The sequence below is a fragment of the Papio anubis genome, chromosome 3, assembly GCF_008728515.1.
Source record: "Papio anubis isolate 15944 chromosome 3, Panubis1.0, whole genome shotgun sequence".
Classification (NCBI taxonomy): Eukaryota; Metazoa; Chordata; class Mammalia; order Primates; family Cercopithecidae; genus Papio; species Papio anubis.
This window is the reverse complement of record NC_044978.1, coordinates 118,505,264-118,527,664: the sequence shown is the minus strand read 5'-3', so window position 1 is coordinate 118,527,664 and position 22,401 is coordinate 118,505,264. Positions and strand designations below refer to the sequence as shown.

The 22,401-nt window shown below is 36.6% G+C and overlaps 1 protein-coding gene across 2 annotated transcripts in view; it reads left to right on the top strand.

Annotated features, from left to right (window-relative positions):
• Window positions 1-21,908, top strand: part of BTC (betacellulin) — a 51,260-nt gene extending 29,352 nt beyond the window's left edge. For both annotated transcript variants that reach the window (XM_031664504.1, XM_003898757.5), the window contains 4 exons: window positions 10,355-10,472; window positions 16,204-16,350; window positions 18,533-18,642; window positions 19,995-21,908. In XM_031664504.1, coding sequence (XP_031520364.1) covers window positions 10,355-10,472; window positions 16,204-16,350; window positions 18,533-18,641 — 374 coding nt within the window. In that variant the 3' untranslated portion in view covers window position 18,642; window positions 19,995-21,908. The remainder of the gene's footprint in view (window positions 1-10,354; window positions 10,473-16,203; window positions 16,351-18,532; window positions 18,643-19,994) is intronic.
• Window positions 21,909-22,401: the final 493 nt, after the last annotated feature.

Genomic DNA, 22,401 nt, shown 5'->3' with positions numbered 1-22,401 from the left:
TTTGGGTTTATGTTTTTGAAATATGTTGGTCTTCTGATTATGTATGTATATTTCTTTCCTTAGATTTGGTAAGTTTGGGGCATTATTTCTTTGAATAAGCTTTCTGCCCCTTTCTATTTTTCCTCTTAGACTACTATCAGATGTATATTGGTCTGCCTGTAGTTATGGTGTTTCATAAGTCCTTTAAGCTTTTTCACTTTTTAAAATTCTTTTTTAATTTTTGCTCCTATGATTGTATAATTTCCAATTATCTGTCTTGAAGTTTGCTAATCCTGTCTTTTGCTTGACACAGTCTGCTGTTGAACCCATCTATTGAATTTTCCAGCTTAGTTACTGAATTACCCAGCTTGAAAATTTATGTTTGATTAAAAAAAATATTTTCTACCTCTTTCTTGAAAATTTCACTTTGTTCATGTATTGTTCTCCTGTCTTCATTGAGCATCTTTATGATAGTTATTTTAAATTCTCTGTCAAATAAATTATACATCTTCATTTCATTAGTGTTTTTTTTTTTTCTTTAGGATGTATTTACCTGTTCCTTCATTTTTCTTAACTTGCTGTGTTGGTGTCTGTGCATTAGAGAAAACAGCTACCTCTCCTCTCTTCATGGACTGGCCTTATGAAGGAGACTCTCATTAATCAGTCTGGTTGAAGACTTGGGGGCCCTTCGAGGCTTTGTGCTAGTCCAACTCTCTTTGTTCTGAGATCTAGAAACTTTTCTTCTGATCATGCGATGCTGTGTTAGGGGTAGGGATTATGATGAGAGACTGTCTCAGATTTTTTTACCTTCTTCAATGTGGCTACTTTTGCATTCGCTTAGAGGACAGGAGCTTCTCAACTATTTTCTGAATTTCTTACAAAAGAATTTGTCTTTATTTTGTAATGTTGACTCAGTGTGTTTGTGGAGGGTAGGATAGTTGGAGGCTTTCTATTCTGCCATCTTGATGATGTTACTCCTCTTTTTTCTTTTCTTTAAAACAGTTTTTATTTCAATAGTTTTGGAGGAATGCCCATCAATGATAGACTAGATAAAGAAAATGTGGCACATATACACCATGGAATACTATGCAGCCTTAAAAAAGAATGAGTTCATGTCCTTTGCAGGGACATGGATGAAGCTGGAAACCATCTTTCTCAGAAAACTAACACAGTAACAGAAAACCAACACAGTAACAGAAAACCAAACACCACATGTTCTCACTCATAAGTGGGAATGGACACAGGGAGGGAAACATCACACATCAGGGCCTGTTGGGGGACGGGTGGCAAGGGGAGGGAGAGCATTAGGACAAATACCTAATGCATGGGGGGCTTAAAACCTAGATGACTGGTTGATAGATGCAGGAAACCACCGTGGCATGTGTATACCTATGTAACAAACCTGCACATTCTGCACATGTATCCCAGAACTTAAAGTGAAATTAAAAAAATAGTTTTGGAGGTACAGGTGGTTTTGGTTGCATGGATAAGTTCTTCAGTGGTGATTTCTAAGATTTTAGTTCACCCATCACCCAAGCAGTGTACACTATATCCACTATGCAGTCTTTTATCCCTCACCCTGCTCCCAATCTTCCCCTCTCAGTCCCCAAAGTTTATTATAGCTTTCTTGTGCCTTTGCATCTGATATTGTTTGACTGTGTCCCCACCCAAATCTCACATTGAATTGTAATAATCCCCAGGTGTCAAAGGCAGCAGGGCCAGGTGGAAATAATTGATTCATGGGGGCGATTTCCCCCATACTGTTCTCATAGTATTGAATAAGTCTCACGAGTCCTGATGTTTTTATAAATGGGAGTTCCCCTGCACAAGCTCTCTTGCCTGCTGCCGTGTAAGACATGACTTTGCTCCTCAATCACTGTCTACCATGATTGTGAGGCCTCCCCAACCATGTGGAACTGTAAGTCAATTAAACTTCTTTCCTTTATAAGTTACCCAGTGTTGGGTATGTCTTTATTAGCAGCATGAGGACAGATTAATAGAGCATCTTCATAGCTTATCTCCCACTTATAAATGAGAACATACACTATTTGGTTTCCCATTCCTGCATTACTTCTCTTAAAATAATGGCCTCCAGCTCCATTGAAGTTGCTACAAAAGACATTATTTTGTTCCTTTTTATGGTCAGGTAGTATTTCATGGTGTATATAAATCACATTTTCTTTATCCATTCATTGGTTGATGGGCGCTGTTTTCTAATTCTTTATGTACTACAAATGGATGTAGTTTTTATATGTCTCTCTAATACCCTTTAACAAAAAGAGGGGTCTAAGAAAATCCTTGAACAGAATAATCCCCAATCTCTCACTCTAAGCCATTTTGTTGTCTTAGGCAGCTTTCTGCTTCCAGCACCAAAATTTTCATTTTCAAAGTCTATGCCCATTAATGCAGACCTTCCCATCACACGTCTTCCATAGTAACTCAGTGACAAGTTACAGCCTGCATGGTCTTAGCGTGCCACAGGTCTAATCATTCACTGTGTAAAAGCCGGTTTCCCACAGTGTAGAGGCTACAGTATAAGATCTTTATTTTTAATTTTTTAAAATTTAATTACTTGTTTTTGCATTATTTGCATAGTTTTAGCTTTTAAATTTATCTCTAATTTTTTCTCTGGAGGATCACTGAGGAAGTAGTTATTTTTGTTCACCCACTCAAATCCATAATTTTCTCTGAATTAGTTGTAATTTCTTTTCTGAGACATAGTCTGGGGACATGTCCAAATAATTATTTTTTGGTATATTTTCTGTTTTCTTTAAAATTTATTATGATTATTTTTAATTGACAAAATAATTATACATATTTATAGGATACAGTGAGCTATTTCAACACATGTATACAATGTGCAATGATCAAATCAGGGTAATTAGCAAGTATCTATCACCTCAAGCATTTATCATTTTTATGTGTTGAAAATATTCAAAATCTTCTCTTTCAGTTATTTCAAAATATGCAGTAAATTATTGTTAATTATAGTTATCCCACAGTGTTAGAGAACATTAGAACTTTATTCCTCCTATCTAACTATAATTTTGTATCCTGCAACCAATCTCTGGCTATCTCCCCACCCCCTCAGCATCCATGAAAAGCGAAATTTATTAATCTCTGATTCTTTTTTTATCACTATTGCTTGTATGTTCCCTTTCCCTCCCATTCAGGAGGTTAAGCCTGCATTTGTAGATCTTATAAATATTTTAGTACAATTATTGTAAATTTTGTAAACTATTTTACAAATATTAAATATGAATGTATTATTTACAAATAAATGTAAAAGCTGAAAACTATGCAAATAAGGCAAAAATGAGTTTTTGACTTAAAAAAATTTAAAATAGAGACCATATACTGTAATCTCTACATGGGGAAACTTTCTTTTACACCATGAGTGATTAGGCCTGTGGCACGCTAAGACCATGCAGGATGCAACTTGTCACTGACTTACAATAATTTTAAGAAAATATTATTTGTAAATTATTTTAGTAAAGTTATTGGCATAATTAAGATACAAATACAGTAGTGATTTGGTGGAAGATCACTTTGCTTAAATATCACAATAATAATATAATGTCAGAAAAATTATTTTGTATTTTCCTATATAGGATATAGAATTTTTTCTTGCAAATGGGCTTAAAAATATAGTTACACATTTTACTATTTGGGGAATATTATCTAGAGATGGAGAGAAGACAGACTTCAACATGGCTGTATGTTGAGAAATCAATGAGAAACCAGAAATACAGAGCAAAAATGCTTAATTATTTCTTTGGTTTACTCTTCTTCTCCTAGTAGCCTATTAGAAAACAGAAGACAAACAAAAAACATCTCAAGAACACAATTCTAGAGGTGTTGAAAATCAATTGATTTGATTTTGAAAATTTTAATCAAGGATGGAGCTTCTTGAAATTTTTGTGGCATTGAGTAGCGTTATTTATGTTACTACTGTCCTTTCACATTATCAGGCTAAAATAACTGTATTACCTTAAAATATCAGGTAAAATTAATAGGTAGACTATGCTAAATATCTTTGAGCTTGATCTCTCAGAATCTAAGGTAGATGGGCCTACTCTTATATGATGGTCACGATAGCATTAATTAACTTATTTAAATCAATTTTCTTCCCCTTTCCACCCTCCTTCTTATTCTCCTTCCCTCTTTACTTTTTTGTTTCCTTCCTTCCTTCAGCCCTCCTTTCGTTCCTTTATTTGGTGATTTATTTTATTATACTTTATTCCTTTGGGGTGTAGCATCATCATCAACAATTACACTTTTAACAAAAAGATAGCATCCATCATCTATTTATCTCCTACTATGTGCCAAGGACTGTTCTGAGTGTTTTATGTATATAAATTCATTTAATCCTATGGGGTACCTACATTACTCCCTTTTTCAAATGAAGACACTGCGGCACAGAGAGATAAAGTAATCTGTTCAAGATCACACAGTAAACAAAGTAGCCTGACATGAATTCAGAGACATCATCTCTCTAGAAAGTGTGTTGTTAATCACCATGCTAAACTGCTTAGAATCATGTGGGAAGATCAAAATGTGGAACGTGTGAGAAAAATGCTAAAAATAATAAGAATAACAATCATTTCCTGAAGGTAAAGTGCAAATGAGAACAGTAGGTTCTTGAAAAATAAATGAATAGGATGCCGGAACAGATCTTCTGTACTGACTGTATCATTTTCTAACTTGAGTGTTGCATTCATTCATCTTACTAATATTTATGAGCACCTACTATGCAGCAGGCTGTCGTCCAGGTGTCAGGGATGCAAAAATGAACAGTGGTCAAATATGAAGTCAGAAAGGTAATGGAGAAAGAGAGGTAATGAGTACTGTATAACAGAGCCTTGCCAAGGAGTATAAGGCCTTCAGCTTTTTCTCTGAGTGAGTTTTAATGGCATTACTCTGGTTTTTGTATGCAGATTTGATAGTCAAGTGGGCAAAGGCAGAAGGAAAGAGACTAGCTAAAGGTGTTGTCATAGAAGTGATTTCCAGCCTGAGACGCTACTGGGCTCAGACCAGGGTAGTGGAGATCATGGGAATATTCTGCATATATTTTGAATGCAGCCAATAGGGTTTGTTGATGCATTGCATATAGGGTAAGAGAGAAATAAGTCAAGATAATTCCAAGATTTTTGGCTGAAATAATGTAAGAATGGATATTATTTACTGAGATAAGGAAAGACCAAGTTTCAACAGGAAAATCAAATATTCTATTTTGAAAGTGTTAAGTTGAAATGTCAGTTAGATCTCCAAGTGAAGATGTTAGTGGGACAGTTGGGATTGAAGGATGATATCTAAGATGTAAACTAAATTTAGAAATTGTTATCATAAAGTTGTGTTTAGGACAGGAGACTTCATGAGCTTACCCAGGAAGGAGAAGAGATGAAAGAGTATCTAGCCCTGCTGTATCTGCAAAATTTTAGAGGTTGAGGGAGGCGAGGAGGAACCTGTAAAGAAGAATGAGCAAAGGATTCATCATGCACACAAGAATTCTATAGCATGCATTCTTGAAAAACAAGGGAAAGATAAGTTTTCTTCCTGTCCCTTCATCTTTATTTTCCTCTAGCCATGAATATTTTTAAACATATGCAAAGATACCCATGCTTCAACATTGATTCTTTTATTTTCCACCAAAGGGATTAAATGAAAAAGGGCAGCTCTGGGTGAAGGCCCATTCCTATAAGCTCAGAAATGGTTGCCAGGGCCTTCTTAGTTAAAAGACATGCTATTCTGTCCATATCGCACCACTGAACTCCTATATAAGCAAATTCTAGTGGCTCAAAAAAAGTTAACATGTACCTCTGTGAGATGTAACGTCCCCTTTCACTTTTCTGGAGGAAATGTCATTGGATGTAAGACAAATGGGAATCCTCAATTAAAATAAATTTTCAAAGTATGTATTTCTTCAAGGACACTGTGAATTTACATTCCCCTGACCAGAGATAGCTGGCAAGACAAAAAAGAAAATTAACTTTAAATATATAAAACTTTCTTCTTCACATTTTGGCCTAAGAGGTTTGTAAAAGGAGGAAATCCCTATTGGGAAGATGCCTGGAAGCCAAGGAGTAAAATAATAAAGCCCTAGGCTCTACTTCCTATCTGTGTGGGAGTATGAATTTATAGTTGTTTTTCTTCCTCAGTCTCCTTGTTAACACCTGTGAGACATCTATTTCAAAGTTTAGCCTTTCCCTTTACATTTGTACATACAGATTTAACTATGCATCTAACAACGGAGCTAGAGACACTATAAGGCTATAGCCATTATAATAGGTATTACGAAAAAGCACTGTAATAACAGTTGTAGTACTGATTGACCTTTGAGTTGACTTCAGAATACAGTTGCTGATATTAATGTCATCTACAAAATTATTAAATACATTTGAATGAACACTGTTAGAATAAATAAGCAAAGGTTTTATGAAAGATACACGTAATGGATCTACTCCTCAGAGTTTTAGTCACAAAGGCATCACAAAGCCTCTTTTGTCTTGAGAACTAGAATCATATAGAGACTAAGGAACTATCCTATGTTTAATCAAAATGTCATCAAATTGAGGAAAATTCCATATGGAAACTAAGTCATTTAGGTGTCTACTGTATTCCTCCACTTTGGCTTAGCCCAAGGGAATCTAGTACATCTCATCTAACTACCTATATGACCCAAGGAGGATGACTACTTCTTGTTTAATTGCTGTGTTATCTAAGAAAGATGTCCCTCCTTCCGATTCCTTTTGCAAACCTTAGAGTTAGGTTTTTACATCCACTGACCTGCAGTAATCCTAATCGTTTCTTATTTAATTGGTGTTTAGCATCTTTGGAATATAGAGTCTTATGAAGAGATCGATATATATTACTTGTGGTGCCCATCCACTTATGAGATTGTGTTGCAGCCTGACCCACTAGTGGATGTACTTTTCCAGTGAAATTCTCTGGGACAGGGGTATGTTTTGTTTTTGGAATTTGAGTTGCAAAAGCGTAATGTGGGAGGAAAAAAGATCAATTGCGTTCCACCACCTCTAGGATCAGAGGGATATTTCTGGTTGCTACCTTGCTACATTTTCAAGACTATGTCATTCACTTTACAACAGAGAAACACAACACTTAGGACATATCCCTCTTTTGTCATAGGATTAACTTTTCCTTCTTCTTGATAAATATCTCTGGAATGGAAGGGTATATTCACCCTCCTGTGCCCTATATCATCAGGTCTCATGACAGGCAGAAAACATTGGGTTCCATAGTTCAATTTTTAGATAACATGAACTTGATGAATACTAGATTATAAGGAACTGAAATTTTAGGTGCCGTTCAAAAAAAAAAAAAAAAAGAATGCTGATAAGCCTTCTCATTTTGACAAGGACAGGATGATCCCATCTGGGTTTGTATGTGTATGTGTGTGTGTATGTGTATTTATGTGTATGTGTGGCAGTATGTGTGATTTATTTTGCTTTCAGGTTTTAAAGTTCCATAAAGAAATCACTGGACATTTTCTGCCTGGTGGCATGGAAATGTTTTAAAATCTAAATAATGTTGAGAATATTTAAGAGCATGCTTACTTGGCAAAGGAGAGAGCTCTGTGAGCGATCAAAACAAGACCTGGCAAACATTTCCTTGGCATAGATTTGTGCTGCTTGGATGAACGAAGGCTGATCAAATCACTGCATTCAGCAGCTGCTGGTTAATTTGCTTTTTGGTATCATACTCTGCATGGTGTTTATCAAAAGCCTGGGTGCATTTAAAGGGGCACAGCAACTAGAGAAATAAGTAAAGATTAGGATATATAGCCAAATGACTTTGATATTTAAAGATAGGTATGCTTTGCAAATCTGGAAAGGTCTTTCTGGTTCATACAAGATCTGTCATTAAGTCTGCTGCCTCTTGAGTTAATCTCCTTCCCCTCCATCTCCCTAGCCCAGACTCTTATCGCATGTGTCTCTTTGCCCCCACTAAGAGCCCAGTCTATACTCTCCTATATAATATGGCGACAAAATGCTCCACAGTTTAAAGTATTTTTATATATACCATTTAATTTTATCCATAGGAATCATCTTCAGCTCTCTCTTGCTTTGTGTTTCAAGTGTAAACACTTCAGCCTACTGACATCTGAGGTTTCTAACTTTCATTCACAGCCATTCTTTGCTATTCTCCTTCAGGATCCTTCCATTTCAGTGAAATGTGCCTCCCACTACCTGCACTAGACCTGCATATTCTTGACTCTGTGCCTTTGCTATTGACATTCTCCATAAATCAATTGCTTGTTCACCTCCTCTAAAAAATCTACATTTTCCATTCATTTCTCTTTGATTAGGTCAACATTCTTCACACTCATACGAGATTGCTGTTAGAATTGCCAAGATTTTAAGATTCTTGGATTAACTCATTTGCTGAGGGGATTGCTGTCCCAGGAATTCTGCTATGAACTTCTACATATCTTTTTTTATTGCATCTCTCAACAGCCCTTCAATGTAGATGTTATCATGTCTATCTTACAGATGAGGAAACAAAGGTTCAGACAGCCTAATTAGCTTGCCCAGACTCATGCAGCTAATGAAAGGTGGAGTTGAAAATTAAACACAAATTTTCTTTCTCTGAATCCAGTGTTTCTTCCACTGTTTTCAGTGTACTAAAACTATTATCTGGTTATGATGGTTGTTTTTGCCAGTTAATTGCTTATTCTTGTTTTTTGTTTGTTCTAATCTACCAATTTAAATAATAAGATAGGGTATCCTTTATTTCTTTGATGTTTTCTACTGCCTATTACAGAGCTCTGGAAATGGAAACACTCAACAAATGGAAGCTGACATCAATTTATTTGTCAAAATACACAGGTCTTTGTCTTTGATACATTTTGTAGTTATTTCTGGAAGAAATTTCAGTCCTTCTGATGAGTCTCATTGGTTGACATGTATCAAGCAAATACCTGGCATGTAGTTCAAGCAGCCAGCATAGGTGGTTATCAAGTCACCAATCAAACCAGGTTAGCCAGTTCCTCAGTGAGATTCTGCCATCCCCTGAAACTCTGCACTGTGACCTGGAATCACAGGAATTTGCAGTGTATAGATCATCCTAAGTCCTTTGAGATTCCTCTCTCTGGTGGCCTGGGGCAATTATATGTACCCTTTTCATAATATTAATTAAGATGTTTAGTAGTCATTGCTATTCATAAAATGATTATTCAATGTCATTGGGATGACAGGTGCCATACCAAACCTAGCGTGACATGCCCTTCTGACATGAACACACTATGGTCCTCCTGGCTCCACAGGCGCCTGGATCCTGCAAGCTGTTGGTTATACCATGAACATGGAAAGTTTGACCCTGGGCTGGAGCTGGCTCGTTAGTTGTTTTCTGTGGGTGTGGGCATATGTCCCTTGTAAATTAACAGACGAAACAGCTAGTTAGTATTTCTGTTCTGTTTCTCTTGATGATTGTTATTTACTGAAATTTTACATGTCAGTGATGGGGAAATGCTACATGTTACTACCCTCAGTTGAAAAATTAGGCAATCAAACCCCTAAAAGGGTAAGGCAAGGAAGTCAGTTCAGGAGTGAAATCCAGAGCATGAAGCTTTCAGTATTTTCCTCCTCCTTCAGAACAGCAGAAAGAATTCATGGGCCAAATGAGAGACAATTGCCCACGGAGGCAGGTGTGACTTCTGCATGCATCAGGCTGAGAGTCAGTGACAGACACCTGGTGAGCGGCTGGCTCAACAAAATGCCAGAGTGTATGTGGCAGTCAAGATCGTGGACTTAGTGGCACACTCCCTGGGTTTGAGTCCCAGTTCTGCCACTTTCTATCTGTGTGATCTTGGAAGGTGACTTAACCTCCATGTGTTGTACTTTGTACATCCGTAAATTGGAGATTAAAATGGTGCTTACCTCACAAGGCTATTATGAACATTAAATGAACAATATACAAAAAGCAAACAGACCAGCATCTAGCACCCAGGAAATACTATGGAAGTGTTTAAGTTAAACAACCACAACCAAACCCCAAAACCAACCAAACAAAAAACCTCTCTTCTCTAGCATGGCTCTGATAGCGTTCATGGAATGAAAGCCTTCTTCTTCTTATACTTGTGTTTTACCCTTTAAATGACACTAAAGTTTCTGAAAGGTAGGTTGAAGTCAATTCTTAATTAAAGTAGGTAACATTCTCACCATGATCCCCATTGTCCAATCTCCAGAGCTATTTTGGAGTCACAAAAGTCTGAATTCTATCCCAATGCAGAGAGAAAGAAAAATGAGAGATTCAAATATATTCTACAGAGAAACTGGCAGCAAGATAGGAATATGATTCTATTTACAAGCGAATATTTAAAAAGAGTTGATTTATTGAACTTTTTCTCATTTTCCAGCTACCACCACACAATCAAAGCAGAAAGGCCACTTCTCTAGGTGCCCCAAGCAATACAAGCATTACTGCATCAAAGGGAGATGCCGCTTCGTGGTGACCGAGCAGACGCCCTCCTGTGTGTAAGTGGAGTGTCCTCAGCCAGCAAGCAAAAGGGTGCAGAATGGTGCCCGCCTGGGGATTGCCAGGACTGGAAAGTGTGAGCTAACCATGCCATCTGTCCGAACACAGTTCTGCCTGGTTCTGCCCCCAGCCACTTGTTTAGGGGCCCACTCAGCAACTACTTATGGAGAAACTGACACACACTTTCCTCCTGAAATATGAGTGTGTGAGAGTTCAGCTTCACTTCCGGGCTGGGCAGTGTCCTCTGATTTCTTGCGCCAGCAGAACTGATTCTTTTCAGCTCAAATAATCTCCTGGGTGGTTCAAATGGAAATGAATTATTCTGGCAAGTGTTAGGTGGTTTATAGTTAGTGTAAATACGAGGAAATTCCTGCCAAATTAAGAGCTACTTTTGAAGGTGTCAGTTAAGTGCAAGGAATTAGTCTTATTTATAAATAAGAGATTAGCGAAGCCTGTTTAGTACAGTGGGGAATTGGGAGAAGAGTTTTCTTTTCAACTCTTTGTATTTGAGCCTCGTTCAGTTTTACTCAGGCATACACAACTTTCTTTTTGCATCTTTTAAATATGTGTTTTCTTCTAAAAGGATGTCCCACTAATGTGCTTCCTGGGACCTTTCCTTAGAGAAGTGGAAGGTGATTCTCCAAGTGCAATTTTGACTTAAAGTTCATAGAACGTTTATGTTCTTCTGCATAGTTGCCCCAGTATATAAGTGTTCTTCTCATAAGTTTCTCAGAAAAATGATTCCAAATCCTAATTTTTGGAAACTTTAAGGGTCATAAACTTTTTAAAAACTTAAATATATTTAATTTAAAAAAGAAATATGCGTGGATAATACTTGGAGGCAGATAACAATTGCTAATGTAAGAAAATAAGGAAGTGTGTGTGTGTGCATGTGTGTGTGTGTGTGTGTGTGTGTGTGTGTGTTGAGAGGGATAGATCTAATTTTTTAAAAAATTCATTTAATTGCTCCCTGGTTTGGAAGCATATATTGAATTTTAAAAATATTAATGATCTTTAACTTAATACATTTTCGTGATTGGTTCCTATGTCTGCAGATTTATTGTTCTTTGATATTGCTGCCGTCTAAAATGAAAATCACAATGTGTAATCTACCTGCCTAGGATCAACACACAGATTGTTCCCTTCAATGTAAAGTTTACACTTGATTTCTTAGCCTTCCTAGATCACCTGATCCTGGCTTAATTTTTTAGCTATATCTCACCATATTCCTAAATGCTCTTCTAAAATTCTACATTTCATTTCATGATTTATTATATGCTCTTCTCGTAGCCTAGAAAGCTTATTCTTGCTATGGTTTAAGATGCACTGCACTCATCATCTCCTTGTGCACCCCTTCACTGACTTCCTCCTTCTCAGGCATACACCCAGGTCTGACTTAGATGGCCTTCCCCTGTGATCTAGCCACACCTCTATGAAAGCTCTTATCCACTGGAGCATAACTGGTGGTTTCTTTCAATGTGCCTTCTGTGACTGTGAGCTCCTATAGGGCAGGGCTCATGGCTTATTCATTTTTGTATTTCAGTGTCAAACACAGCCCTCAGAATTTAGTAGGTGCACAAGAAATGACTGATGCATGAACAAATAGTGCCTCTATTACAGTCCATCTAATACTACACTAAATTTCCAGACCAAGGCCTTAATCTGAACGGAACATCTTCTTAGTAGAGGAATAATACACAGTCAATGGGAAGCAGAAGATCATAACAGACGGGGCACAGATTTTGGAGTCAGATATACCTAAAGTAAGATTTTGTTTTCCCCAATTATAAGCAGTGTTAACAGTGGGTCAGTTACCTTTTCTGAGCCTCAGTTTTATCATCTACAAGGAGTAATAATACTGTCCTGTCAAGTGGTGAAGAAAGCAAAATAATAAATGCAAAAAACACTAATTGTGGTACCCAGCACAGAGCAAGAGTTTAATAATTTTTAAAGTTCCAACTTTTTAAGAACATATTTAAGTATGCCATTAATAAAAAGTTCCACTTTTTTTTTTTTTTTTTTTTTTGACAGAGTCTCACACTGTCGCCCAGGCTGCAGTGCAGTGGGGTGATCTCGGCTCAGTGCAAGCTCCACCTCCCAGGTTCACGCCATTCTCCTGCCTCAGGCTCCAGACTAGCTGGGACTACAGGAGCCTGCCACCACGCCCAGCTAATTTTTTGTAATTTTAGTAGAGACGGGGTTTCATCGTGTTAGCCAGGATGGTCTCAATCTCCTGACTTCGTGATCCTCAAGTGCTGGGATTACAGGCATGAGCCACCGCGCCCGGCCCCAACTTTTTAAAAACAATTTTTTTTTTTTTTTTTAGATAGGGTCTCGCTATATTGCCCAAGCTAGACTCAAACTCCTAGGCTAATGTGCTTCTCCTGCCTCATCCTCCCAAGATAGCTATGAAATGGGTAGTAGAAAATCAACCTAGGACTGATGTTTCAGGTGATATAGCACAGATTCAGGCAAAACTCTCTTGCCATTGGTGATAACGCTGTCTTGAGAAACCAGAAATATCTCCTTTTCTTGGGATCATGGGATCCCACAAACATGGGAGTTTGTGGACTCTTGTTTTTACATGAAAAACCAAAGTGTGTTTCAAATAATGCACATCTTCTCCTAGTAATCTTCTCAGTACTTCCTTTGAAAAGGAACAATTTGTTTCCAGATACATAAGTTTTATTTATACATGCAGCACAGCACATCTACTATGCAGTTAAGAGCATGAACTTGGGAGCCAGACTGCCTTTTTGAATCCCCATTACCTTATCTTCTCTGTGCATCAGTTTCTTCATCTATAAAATGGTGTTAATGATAGCACATACCTCAAAGGTGGTAATAAGGATCAGGTTAATGTTTATAGATCTTTTACAACAGTTTCTGGTGGTTATTTCAGAATAGTGATCCCAACGCCCAATTTTGCAGTACCCTTAAGGATCATGAACATCTTTTAAAATTATTTCTGATTTTAAATAGTATAAGATGCTTATTAAATAAAAACCCACTTAATCACCGTTTAATTAAAAAAAAGTTAGAATCTGCTCTCTTTGCCTCTTCTCTTACATAAGAGATACACTCACTGAAAATAAACATCAGCTGATATGTTATTGGTTTGCTGAAGAGCATAAATATCATAAGAACCACTATAACCAGCTATGTTAAGGTTTGACCTTTTAGCATGGATTCATTGGGGTACAACTTACAGGAAGTACTGCTTAATGAGGAATTCAGTTAAAGCATTGTTAAGCCACCAATCCCACAGCATATAATTAGGAAAACATTCTAGAAGAGTAGAAAGTAATTGCCGTGCATTTTATGGGCAAAGCTATTGTTTACAAATATCACATTTAGTAAATTTGTTAGAGGAATATTTAAGCTAGTTGGGAAAGATTATATTTGTAAGATTTAATTCCAACCTTATAAAAACTCTGACAAATCTTTCTCCTATACATGCAATTAAAAGTGATTCCCGGCCAGTTGGGTTGGCTCACACCTGTAATCCCAGCACTTTGGGAGGCCGACAGGGGTGGACCATGAGGTCAAGCAAACTATTGCAAGAACAGAAAACCAAACACCACATGTTCTCACTCATAGGTGGGAACTGAACAATGAGATCACTTGGTCTCGGGAAGGGGAACATCACACACCAGGGCCTTTTATGGGGAGAGGGGAGGGGGGAGGGATTGCACTGGGAGTTATACCTGATGTAAATGACGAGTTGATGGGTGCTGACGAGTTGATGGGTACAGCACACCAACATGGCACAAGTATACATATGTAACAAACCTGCACGTTATGCACATGTACCCTAGAACTTAAAGTATGATAGTAAAAAAAAAAAAAGAAGAAGAACTAGAAAAAAAAAAAAAGAGAGAGAGAGAGAGAGATTGAGACCATCCTGGCTAACATGGTGAAACCTTGTCTCTACTAAAAATACAAGAATTAGCTGGGCACGGTGGCACGCGCGGTTTCATCCCAGTTACTCTGGAGGCTGAGGCAGGAGAATCGCTTGAACCCATGAGGCGGAGGTTGCAGTGAACCAAAATCGCGCCACTGCACTCCAGCCTGGTGACAGAGCGAGACACCATCTCAAAAAAAAAAAAAAAAAAAAAAAAAAAAAAGATTCTCCCCCTCCCTAGTTTTAGTCTTATGTATGACAGATTTTTGATATCTCATGCAGGAAACAATTTTCTTTCATTCATCCTTGCGTCCTTTTATAGATGCCTTTAGGTGTCTTTTCTCCTTTGCTTGCATTATGCCTCACCTTTCAACTGATGGCTGTTACTGAGCTTGTTTTTTGTTTATTTGTTTTGAAGCACTGTCTCAGCTACAATATTGGCATTAAGGGATCTCTTCACTTGAGAAATACAGGCTTTGTGAGGATTGACTGCGTTGGCTTTTCTCGAGCATAAAGTATAGAACAGCCCAGCAGTAAATCCTTTCTTAAAGGAAAATGGGGGTGCACAGAAGTTTTCTAAGGAGAAGAATTTAATCTTTTTGACATTTAAATAATTATGTATAGGACCAAGTATCACTTTGTGTTTTGACTTCATTTGAAATATTCTTTTAAGGAAAATATTTATTAATATTTTCTATTACTATTTCCCTAATATTAATAAAGGAAAATGTTTATTAATACTAAGATACTGAGGTTACAACACATAATTTTGGGTAAAATGTCTCCAAACTTTTAAAGTACCTTAATTCTCTGATGCAGTTCAGATAATTCTATGAGGAGTACTCAAATCACTGAGTTGTTAGCCCTGGGCGTTACTCAGACAAGCCCCAGCTTGGTCAAGTGGATACATAACTGTAATCTCAGATTTAGGACATCTGTTTATGTTAGATATATCCTAAGGCAGATTGATAGAAAGCTGAGAGAATGAGGGAAATGAAGAGAGATTGTTGATTTCTGGTCATTCCCTTGAAGAGGGCCATGGAAAAAAGGGAAGCCATTTAGAGGAGAGTGAAGAGAATGGTGAACAGATCTGCAAATGTGGTTTCAGGAATCAGATAAAGGAGCTAAAGAGGACAAGAACTATGTGTTTGCGGGGATGTAATGAAGGAGGCAGTGAATAGAAGAGTAATAGAAGGCATGACCTAATCTGTGATGCCTTCAAGCAGTAGAACTAGAATCAATGGATAGCACTTACAGTGGAGGAAGGAGGAAAGAAATTCTGTAGAAACAACATTTATAGAACATTCTCTCTATCTAACATTTATGGAACATTGTATTATGAACTTTTACCTGCGTTAGTACGTTTGATCATATAAAACCATACAATTTTTATCTAATTTATAAGACAGCTTGAACACATCAAAACTATTTGCGTTATCCTGTGATGAAATGGGAAGTCCTGGGGATTTTTGAGTTCCTTATCATGGAGATATTTAAGCACTGGGAATGCTGTGGAGGAAATTTTATCCTCCTTTCCTTTTTGAATTCAGAGACTAAAATTTTAAAATACATTTTAGTTAATTGTCATCATCCTTGTGTATTTATATCAGACATATTAATAATGTCTAATGATCAAGTGGTGACAGGTTTTCAGCAAAGCAAAAAAATGGAAGTCACTAGTCAACAAAGTAGTGTACCTTTTTTTAAAAAAGGAACTGTGTTCTTTATTAATTTCAAGTAATTAAAACTGTTAATTTCTTCAGAAAAGAAGTAGAGATTCTTAAGTCTTGCATCTTTTACTTCCTTGCCCTCTTCTTGTTTTATAGCTGTGATGAAGGCTACATTGGAGCAAGGTGTGAGAGAGTTGACTTGTTTTACCTAAAAGGAGACAGAGGACAGATTCTGGTGATTTGTTTGATAGCAGTTATGGTAGTTTTTATTATTTTGGTCATCGGCGTCTGCACATGCTGTCAGTAAGTATTTTTAAACTTAATTTTAAGTAAATCTGAGAAATAGTATTGCTCATAGTTTTTCTTCTTTTCTTCCTTCCTACATTCTCTTTTGCTTTTTCTTTGATTCAAATAAATCTACTTTTTGAGCTTTGCCATTGTTGATATAGAAGTACTCATAATAAAACACATAATACATGATTTTTATCATTTACTGAATAAAATTGTTATAATTTAAAATAAAATCTGTATAAATTTTCTAGTGAAAAAAGACAATCATTTAGTCTTAAAGCCTATATTTTATGTTTGTTAGTAGATTACATAAGACTTTTATTTTCTAAAATTGTACCATAACACAATAACATTGAAAGATAAAAACAAATTTTTTTTTTTGCTTTGCCACATTAAAATAATAAACTTTATGTGCAAACCACATTACTTTGTTTTTCCTTTTGCTTTCTATTATATATCAGAACTTTGAAAATCAGGAAACATCTTGTTTTTTCTCTGAGACAGAGCGGCTTTGCACAACTTTTATTTGTATATATTTATTTATTTGTTTATTTATTTATTTATTTTGTGACAGAGTCTCACTCTTTTGCCCAGGCTGGAGGGCAGTGGTGCGAACATAGCTCACTGCAGCCTCAAACTGCTGGGCTTAAGCGATCCTCACACCTCAGCTTCCTGAGTAGTAGGGAATACAAGTATACAAGTGTGTGCCACCATGCCAGGCTTTTTTTTTTTTTTTTTTTTTTTTTTTTAGAGACTGGCTCTCACTATGTTGTCCAGGCTGGTCTTGAACTCCTAGCCTCAAGTGATCCTCCTGCCTCAGCCTCTTGAGTAGCAGGATTACAGGTGTGAGCCGTGGTACCTGGTTCTGGGACAATTCTTAATTAAATTAGTTTCTTTTTGTAAACTTTATTTTTTATTTTTATTATTTTTTTGCAGAACAGGACTACCACCAAGTATGCTACCAAAACAAAAAAAAAAGTATCTTATTGAAGTGGTATCTTTTTGTCTTAAGAAGCTTGCCCAGATTCCTAAACTCTTGGATCTACCCTTCACTGTGGACCATACATAAAGAGGGTGCTCTTTATGATTCCTTTCTTTGCAATGTGCTAGGGAAAAAACACTACCGTAGAGGGAGTCTTTGATTATTTATTTATTTATTTATTTATTTATTTATTTATTTATTTGGAGACAGAGTCTTGCTCTGTTGCCCAGGCTAGAGTGCAATGGCTTGCTCTTGGCTCACTGCAACCTCTGCCTCCTGGGTTCAAGCAATTCTCCTACCTCTGCTTCCCAAGTAGCAATTACAGGTGTCTGCCACCACACCCAGCTAATTTATGTATTTTTAGTAGAGATGGGATTTCACCATGTACACCAGGCTGGTAACTCCTGACCTCAAGCTGATCTACCTACCTTGGCCTCCCAAAGTGCTGGGATTATAGGCATGAGCCACTGTCCCCGGCCAGAGTATTTAATTTTTGTCTCAGCTCCTCCATTATGTGTCTTTGAGACTTTGGGCAAATTTCTCAACATCTTTGAACTTTTATTTTCTGTAAAACAAGAGTGTTAAACCAAATAATCTGTAAGATACTTTCTAACTATAAAATTGAAAGATATATTTTTATTTTACCTACTTAAGGTAGGAAGAAATACTATGCCAGGTTTGGGGCAGAGAATCAGCTGGGCAAAGCTGGGAAACAGCCTATTTTGTTATATCAACTTGGAGCTGTACTTTAGGAAAACAGGAATGCAGTCTGGAATATCTAACACATTTTTTAATGTATCTAGAAGCCTAGTTAATATATCCACAGGCTACGTCACTCTTGTTTTCCTTATGCCTGTTTCCAATTTATACTGTTTCATGTACACCACATGTACACTATGTAATACTCATTAGTCTATTTTGTAAAATAACTTGGCCTGAAAAATTCTCTTCTGCTAACTAAACTCCATCAATATAAGTGACATATTCTTTCTGTTTTGATAACTATTTTCTACCCACACTGTTGCCTATTATACCTATCATCTGAACCTAGAGAAGGAGATGGGTTAAGAGAGAACCCTAAATATATATTTTTAAAAGAAACCTATGCATTTTTAACAGTCTGTAAATAAGATCATAGGATCTTTTGATGGATAATTTTGTGTTCACATGAACTACTAGGCCCATACTAATTTCTAACATGTATTTTCTAAGTCCTCTTCGGAAACGTCATAAAAGAAAGAAGAAAGAAGAAGAAATGCAAACTCTGGGTAAAGATATAACTCCTATCAATGAAGATATTGAAGAGACAAATATTTCTTAATGTAAGTGAGATAAACTTGCTGATAGAAAACTATTCAGGTGACATTTAACTGGTGAGACTGGGCTTACTTGCATCTAATAAATCATTCACTAGAGTTTGCTTTTATTTAAAAACATCTAAAAATAAATTGGTTTTTTTTCATAGAATCTGAAACCAAATAAAATACTTTCTCGTATCTTTTTCTGCATGTTACCACAGAGATAGGCATTCTAATACTGCATGGTTGTGGGGATATTTATATAATTTTTCTTTCTAAGTTTTGGGCACAGGAAAGAGGTATTTTAATATAGACACCTCACATTGAAAGGAAATAACAATAGCAATAATAACTACATATATTGAGCATTTACCACAATGCCAAGCACTGTTATAAGCTCTTTAAATGTAACATCTGTAAGGATTGTGCAGGAATCACGAATATTCTCAGATGATCCAATAGAGAGATTTTAATGAAAGAACCATGGATCAAGGTTAAGGAAAAGTACATTGAGGCTCCCTGAGCTTGGGAATGGTTGGGAGCTGTTGCCCTTCCTATAGAAAGGGCCAAGGTAAATATTATCTTAGCATTCAGAGGCATGTTGCAGGAGGGTCCCCTAGGCAGGAACTGTGGTTGTGGAGGGAATAGCCACTGTCAGATATAAACAAGGACAGAGGGAGGAAATAGGGAAAGAAGTATTCCAAAGTTTCTCTCCTTTTGCCTTCGGATCTTCAGCAGGTGCCTCCTACTAGTCAAACCCACCAGAAACCAGAGGGCAATGGAGCCCTGGTGATGGAATCTGAAGTGGTCAGTATCCTGGAGACAGAGCAGGGCAGAGAAAGGCTCCAAGAAGGCACATGATGCATAACTAGCACAACAGAGCAGGATAGTTTGTAATAACATAAAATCCAACTCAAACTGGCATAAAGTGAAGGCAACGTATTGGCTCACATGAATGGCAGTCCAGAGGTAAGGTGGGCTTCACACTTGTCAAACCAGAGGCTCATACATAAAGAAACACATTATTTCTTTCTTTCTGCTCACTGTTCTGAGTTGGCTTTCATCCTTGGTCAGTTTCTCTTAGGTTATAAGGAAGGTCAGTAGCAATTAGACCTACAAGCTTCCTTGTTGACATCCAGTATGAGACAGTAGTGTCTTTCCACAGCTCAGTTGTACAAAGCATCACTCCCAGACAATCCTAGCAGCTTAATGGGGTTGGTAAATGCTTGATGAAAATTATATGTGCTCCTAACTTATTCCAAAAACAACATTACTGAATTGAAAACAAAATCACTGGCTCTGGATTTTTAAATTATTATTATTATTGCATAGTCCATTGTTTTAGAGTGACGTGTTGTTATTTTCTTCATTCTCAGAGGCTATGAAGTTACCTTCAGGCTGGTGGCAAGCTGCAAAATGCCTTGCTCATTTGAAAATGGACAGAATGTGTCTCAGGAAAACAGCTAGTAGACATGAATTTTAAATAATGTATTTACTTTTTATTTGAAACTTTAGTTTGTGTTTTTTTTAAATAATAAGAACGTTAATTATATGATTATTGTCTAGTAATTCGAAAAACAGCAACTGGTTACGTAGCAACAACAGAAGGGAAATTTCAATAAACTTTCATTTAAGTATTGTCACCAGGATTACTAGTCAAACAAAAAAGAAAAGTAGAAAGGAGGTTAGGTCTTAGGAATTGAATTAATAATAAAGCTACCATTTATCAAGCATTTACCATGTGCTAATAAGTTTGAAATATATTATTTCATTTAATCCTTTCAGCAATCCATGAGATAGATATTATAATCCTCGTTTCCTACATATGGAAACAGGGCCAAAGAACTCAAGTCAAATAATCTAATCCAGATTTAGACAGTTGGAGATTGTTGGAGACAGAATAGAAATCAAGGTTTATCTAAATCAAAATCTGTGCTTTTAACCATCATTTTTGTTCATCTGAATCAGTGCAACCTAACTCAATAACATAACCCAAGGTTTTATACTGAATTGTGTTTTGGTATGATTGTGAGATGTCAAGGCCATCTTCCTACAGGCACACAGACTGAGAAATCCTGGCCTAGATTGCTGTTACCATCATGCTTTCTATAGAATTGACTTTTATTACGTTTCTTTGCTCCTTTATAAGTTCTCAATGACGTGACTACATTTTTACATTATTAAAGCAAACAGATTGGCCCCATAACTAAGGAAATGAATAGAGATGGAAAAGTAAATGCTTGGCATTCCTTAAGCCCTGGGTAAGTGTTTATGCTCAATAAAACATAAATAATGTTACTGAAAGAGGCTGTTTATGTGGGAGTAATGGTCAGGGACAACACTGGAGAGACCAGGTAGGGACTGGTTGTGACCATATCCTCATTTGCGTTCTTCTTGATGACAGCATATATGATTGCCCTCAGGTAAATTTTGATGCAGTAAATTCATGACCATAACATCTATTACTTGAGACCATCTTGCCAAGTGCTCCTTTACTCCATGGTATATTTAATAAACACTGCTTTAAACCTGGAAAAGCACAATCTACATTTAGTCAATAGTTCGTGGAATATTTAACTTTTTACATTGATTAGGTGGTTCACTTACAAAAATCAATGGAAGATGCCCCCCAAATTGTGTGTGTCAGCCAAGCAGCTTCTTTTTTAGAATCTTTGCAAATTTTACTTTGCAATGTAGATTCCATAGTGAAGTGGAGAATTCAGACAAATGCTGAAATCATATATCACCTTCTAGCATCCGTGGTGTTTTGAGTGAAGCTGGAGCTGTACTTATATGTAATACGGAAATAGCTTCCCTGTCAGTAAGAGCTAAGTCAAGCAACTGATAATTTTCAAAATCTATTTTTTATCCTGATTTAATGATCATACTTGAAACACAATTATATCCAACTGATCCATGTTGTATATGCTTTATTTTCAAAAGCTCATTCATGCCCTTTCTCTTATGTAGTCTTCTTTGATACAAAAGGAGCTTGGAATAAATATCCATTAGAGTTTTTAAAAACACAAAACAATGCTCTAAATGTTTCTTTTTTCCTGGACTGAGTTTGGCTGACCAATAAAATCTCTCAAGCCATTTTGTTTTGATCCTAAAATGTCAATGGTGGCTCTCAAAATTTGGTAGATCTGGTATCAAGAAAGAATTTCAAAGATTTTTGTATCTTTTCAAAATGTGTTTTATAGTTGCTTTGCATACACTAAATAACTTTGTTATGTAAACTGTCAATATTATCATGTAATAAAATAAATTTATTTTTAAAACAAAGTAAACGTGGTTACTTGGGAATTTTTTATTTTACCATGCATTACTAATGAAAACAAATTTGAACACTATTGCTTTTAAACACCTTATGCTTTGTAAACCTTATCCATTAATGTTCTTGAAATAATCCATCCTGACCATGTGTTTTCTTTAGGAACTAAAACATTTGGGAGTGTGTTTGACATCTATGGGACTGTCTTCCCAATACCCTGGCCATATTTTTGAACTCCACCTCCAGCTGCATTTGATTGGTCTGAGGTGGGCACTTAATGAACTTGGGCCAATTAGAGTCATTCCCAGAGAAATTGGAAACTTGAACTGAAGTCAGTCTTCTTAAGGTTCTTGGGGTATAAAAATGTGCATTTTGAAGCTATTGGCAGTTACCTTTTGCTTCATGTGGAACAGAAAAACAAAGGAATCTGGTCAGCCTACAGCAAGTGAAGCTTTAAGCAAACGCTGAGTGAAAAACAGAGACGAGGCACAAATTTCCCGACAGAACGT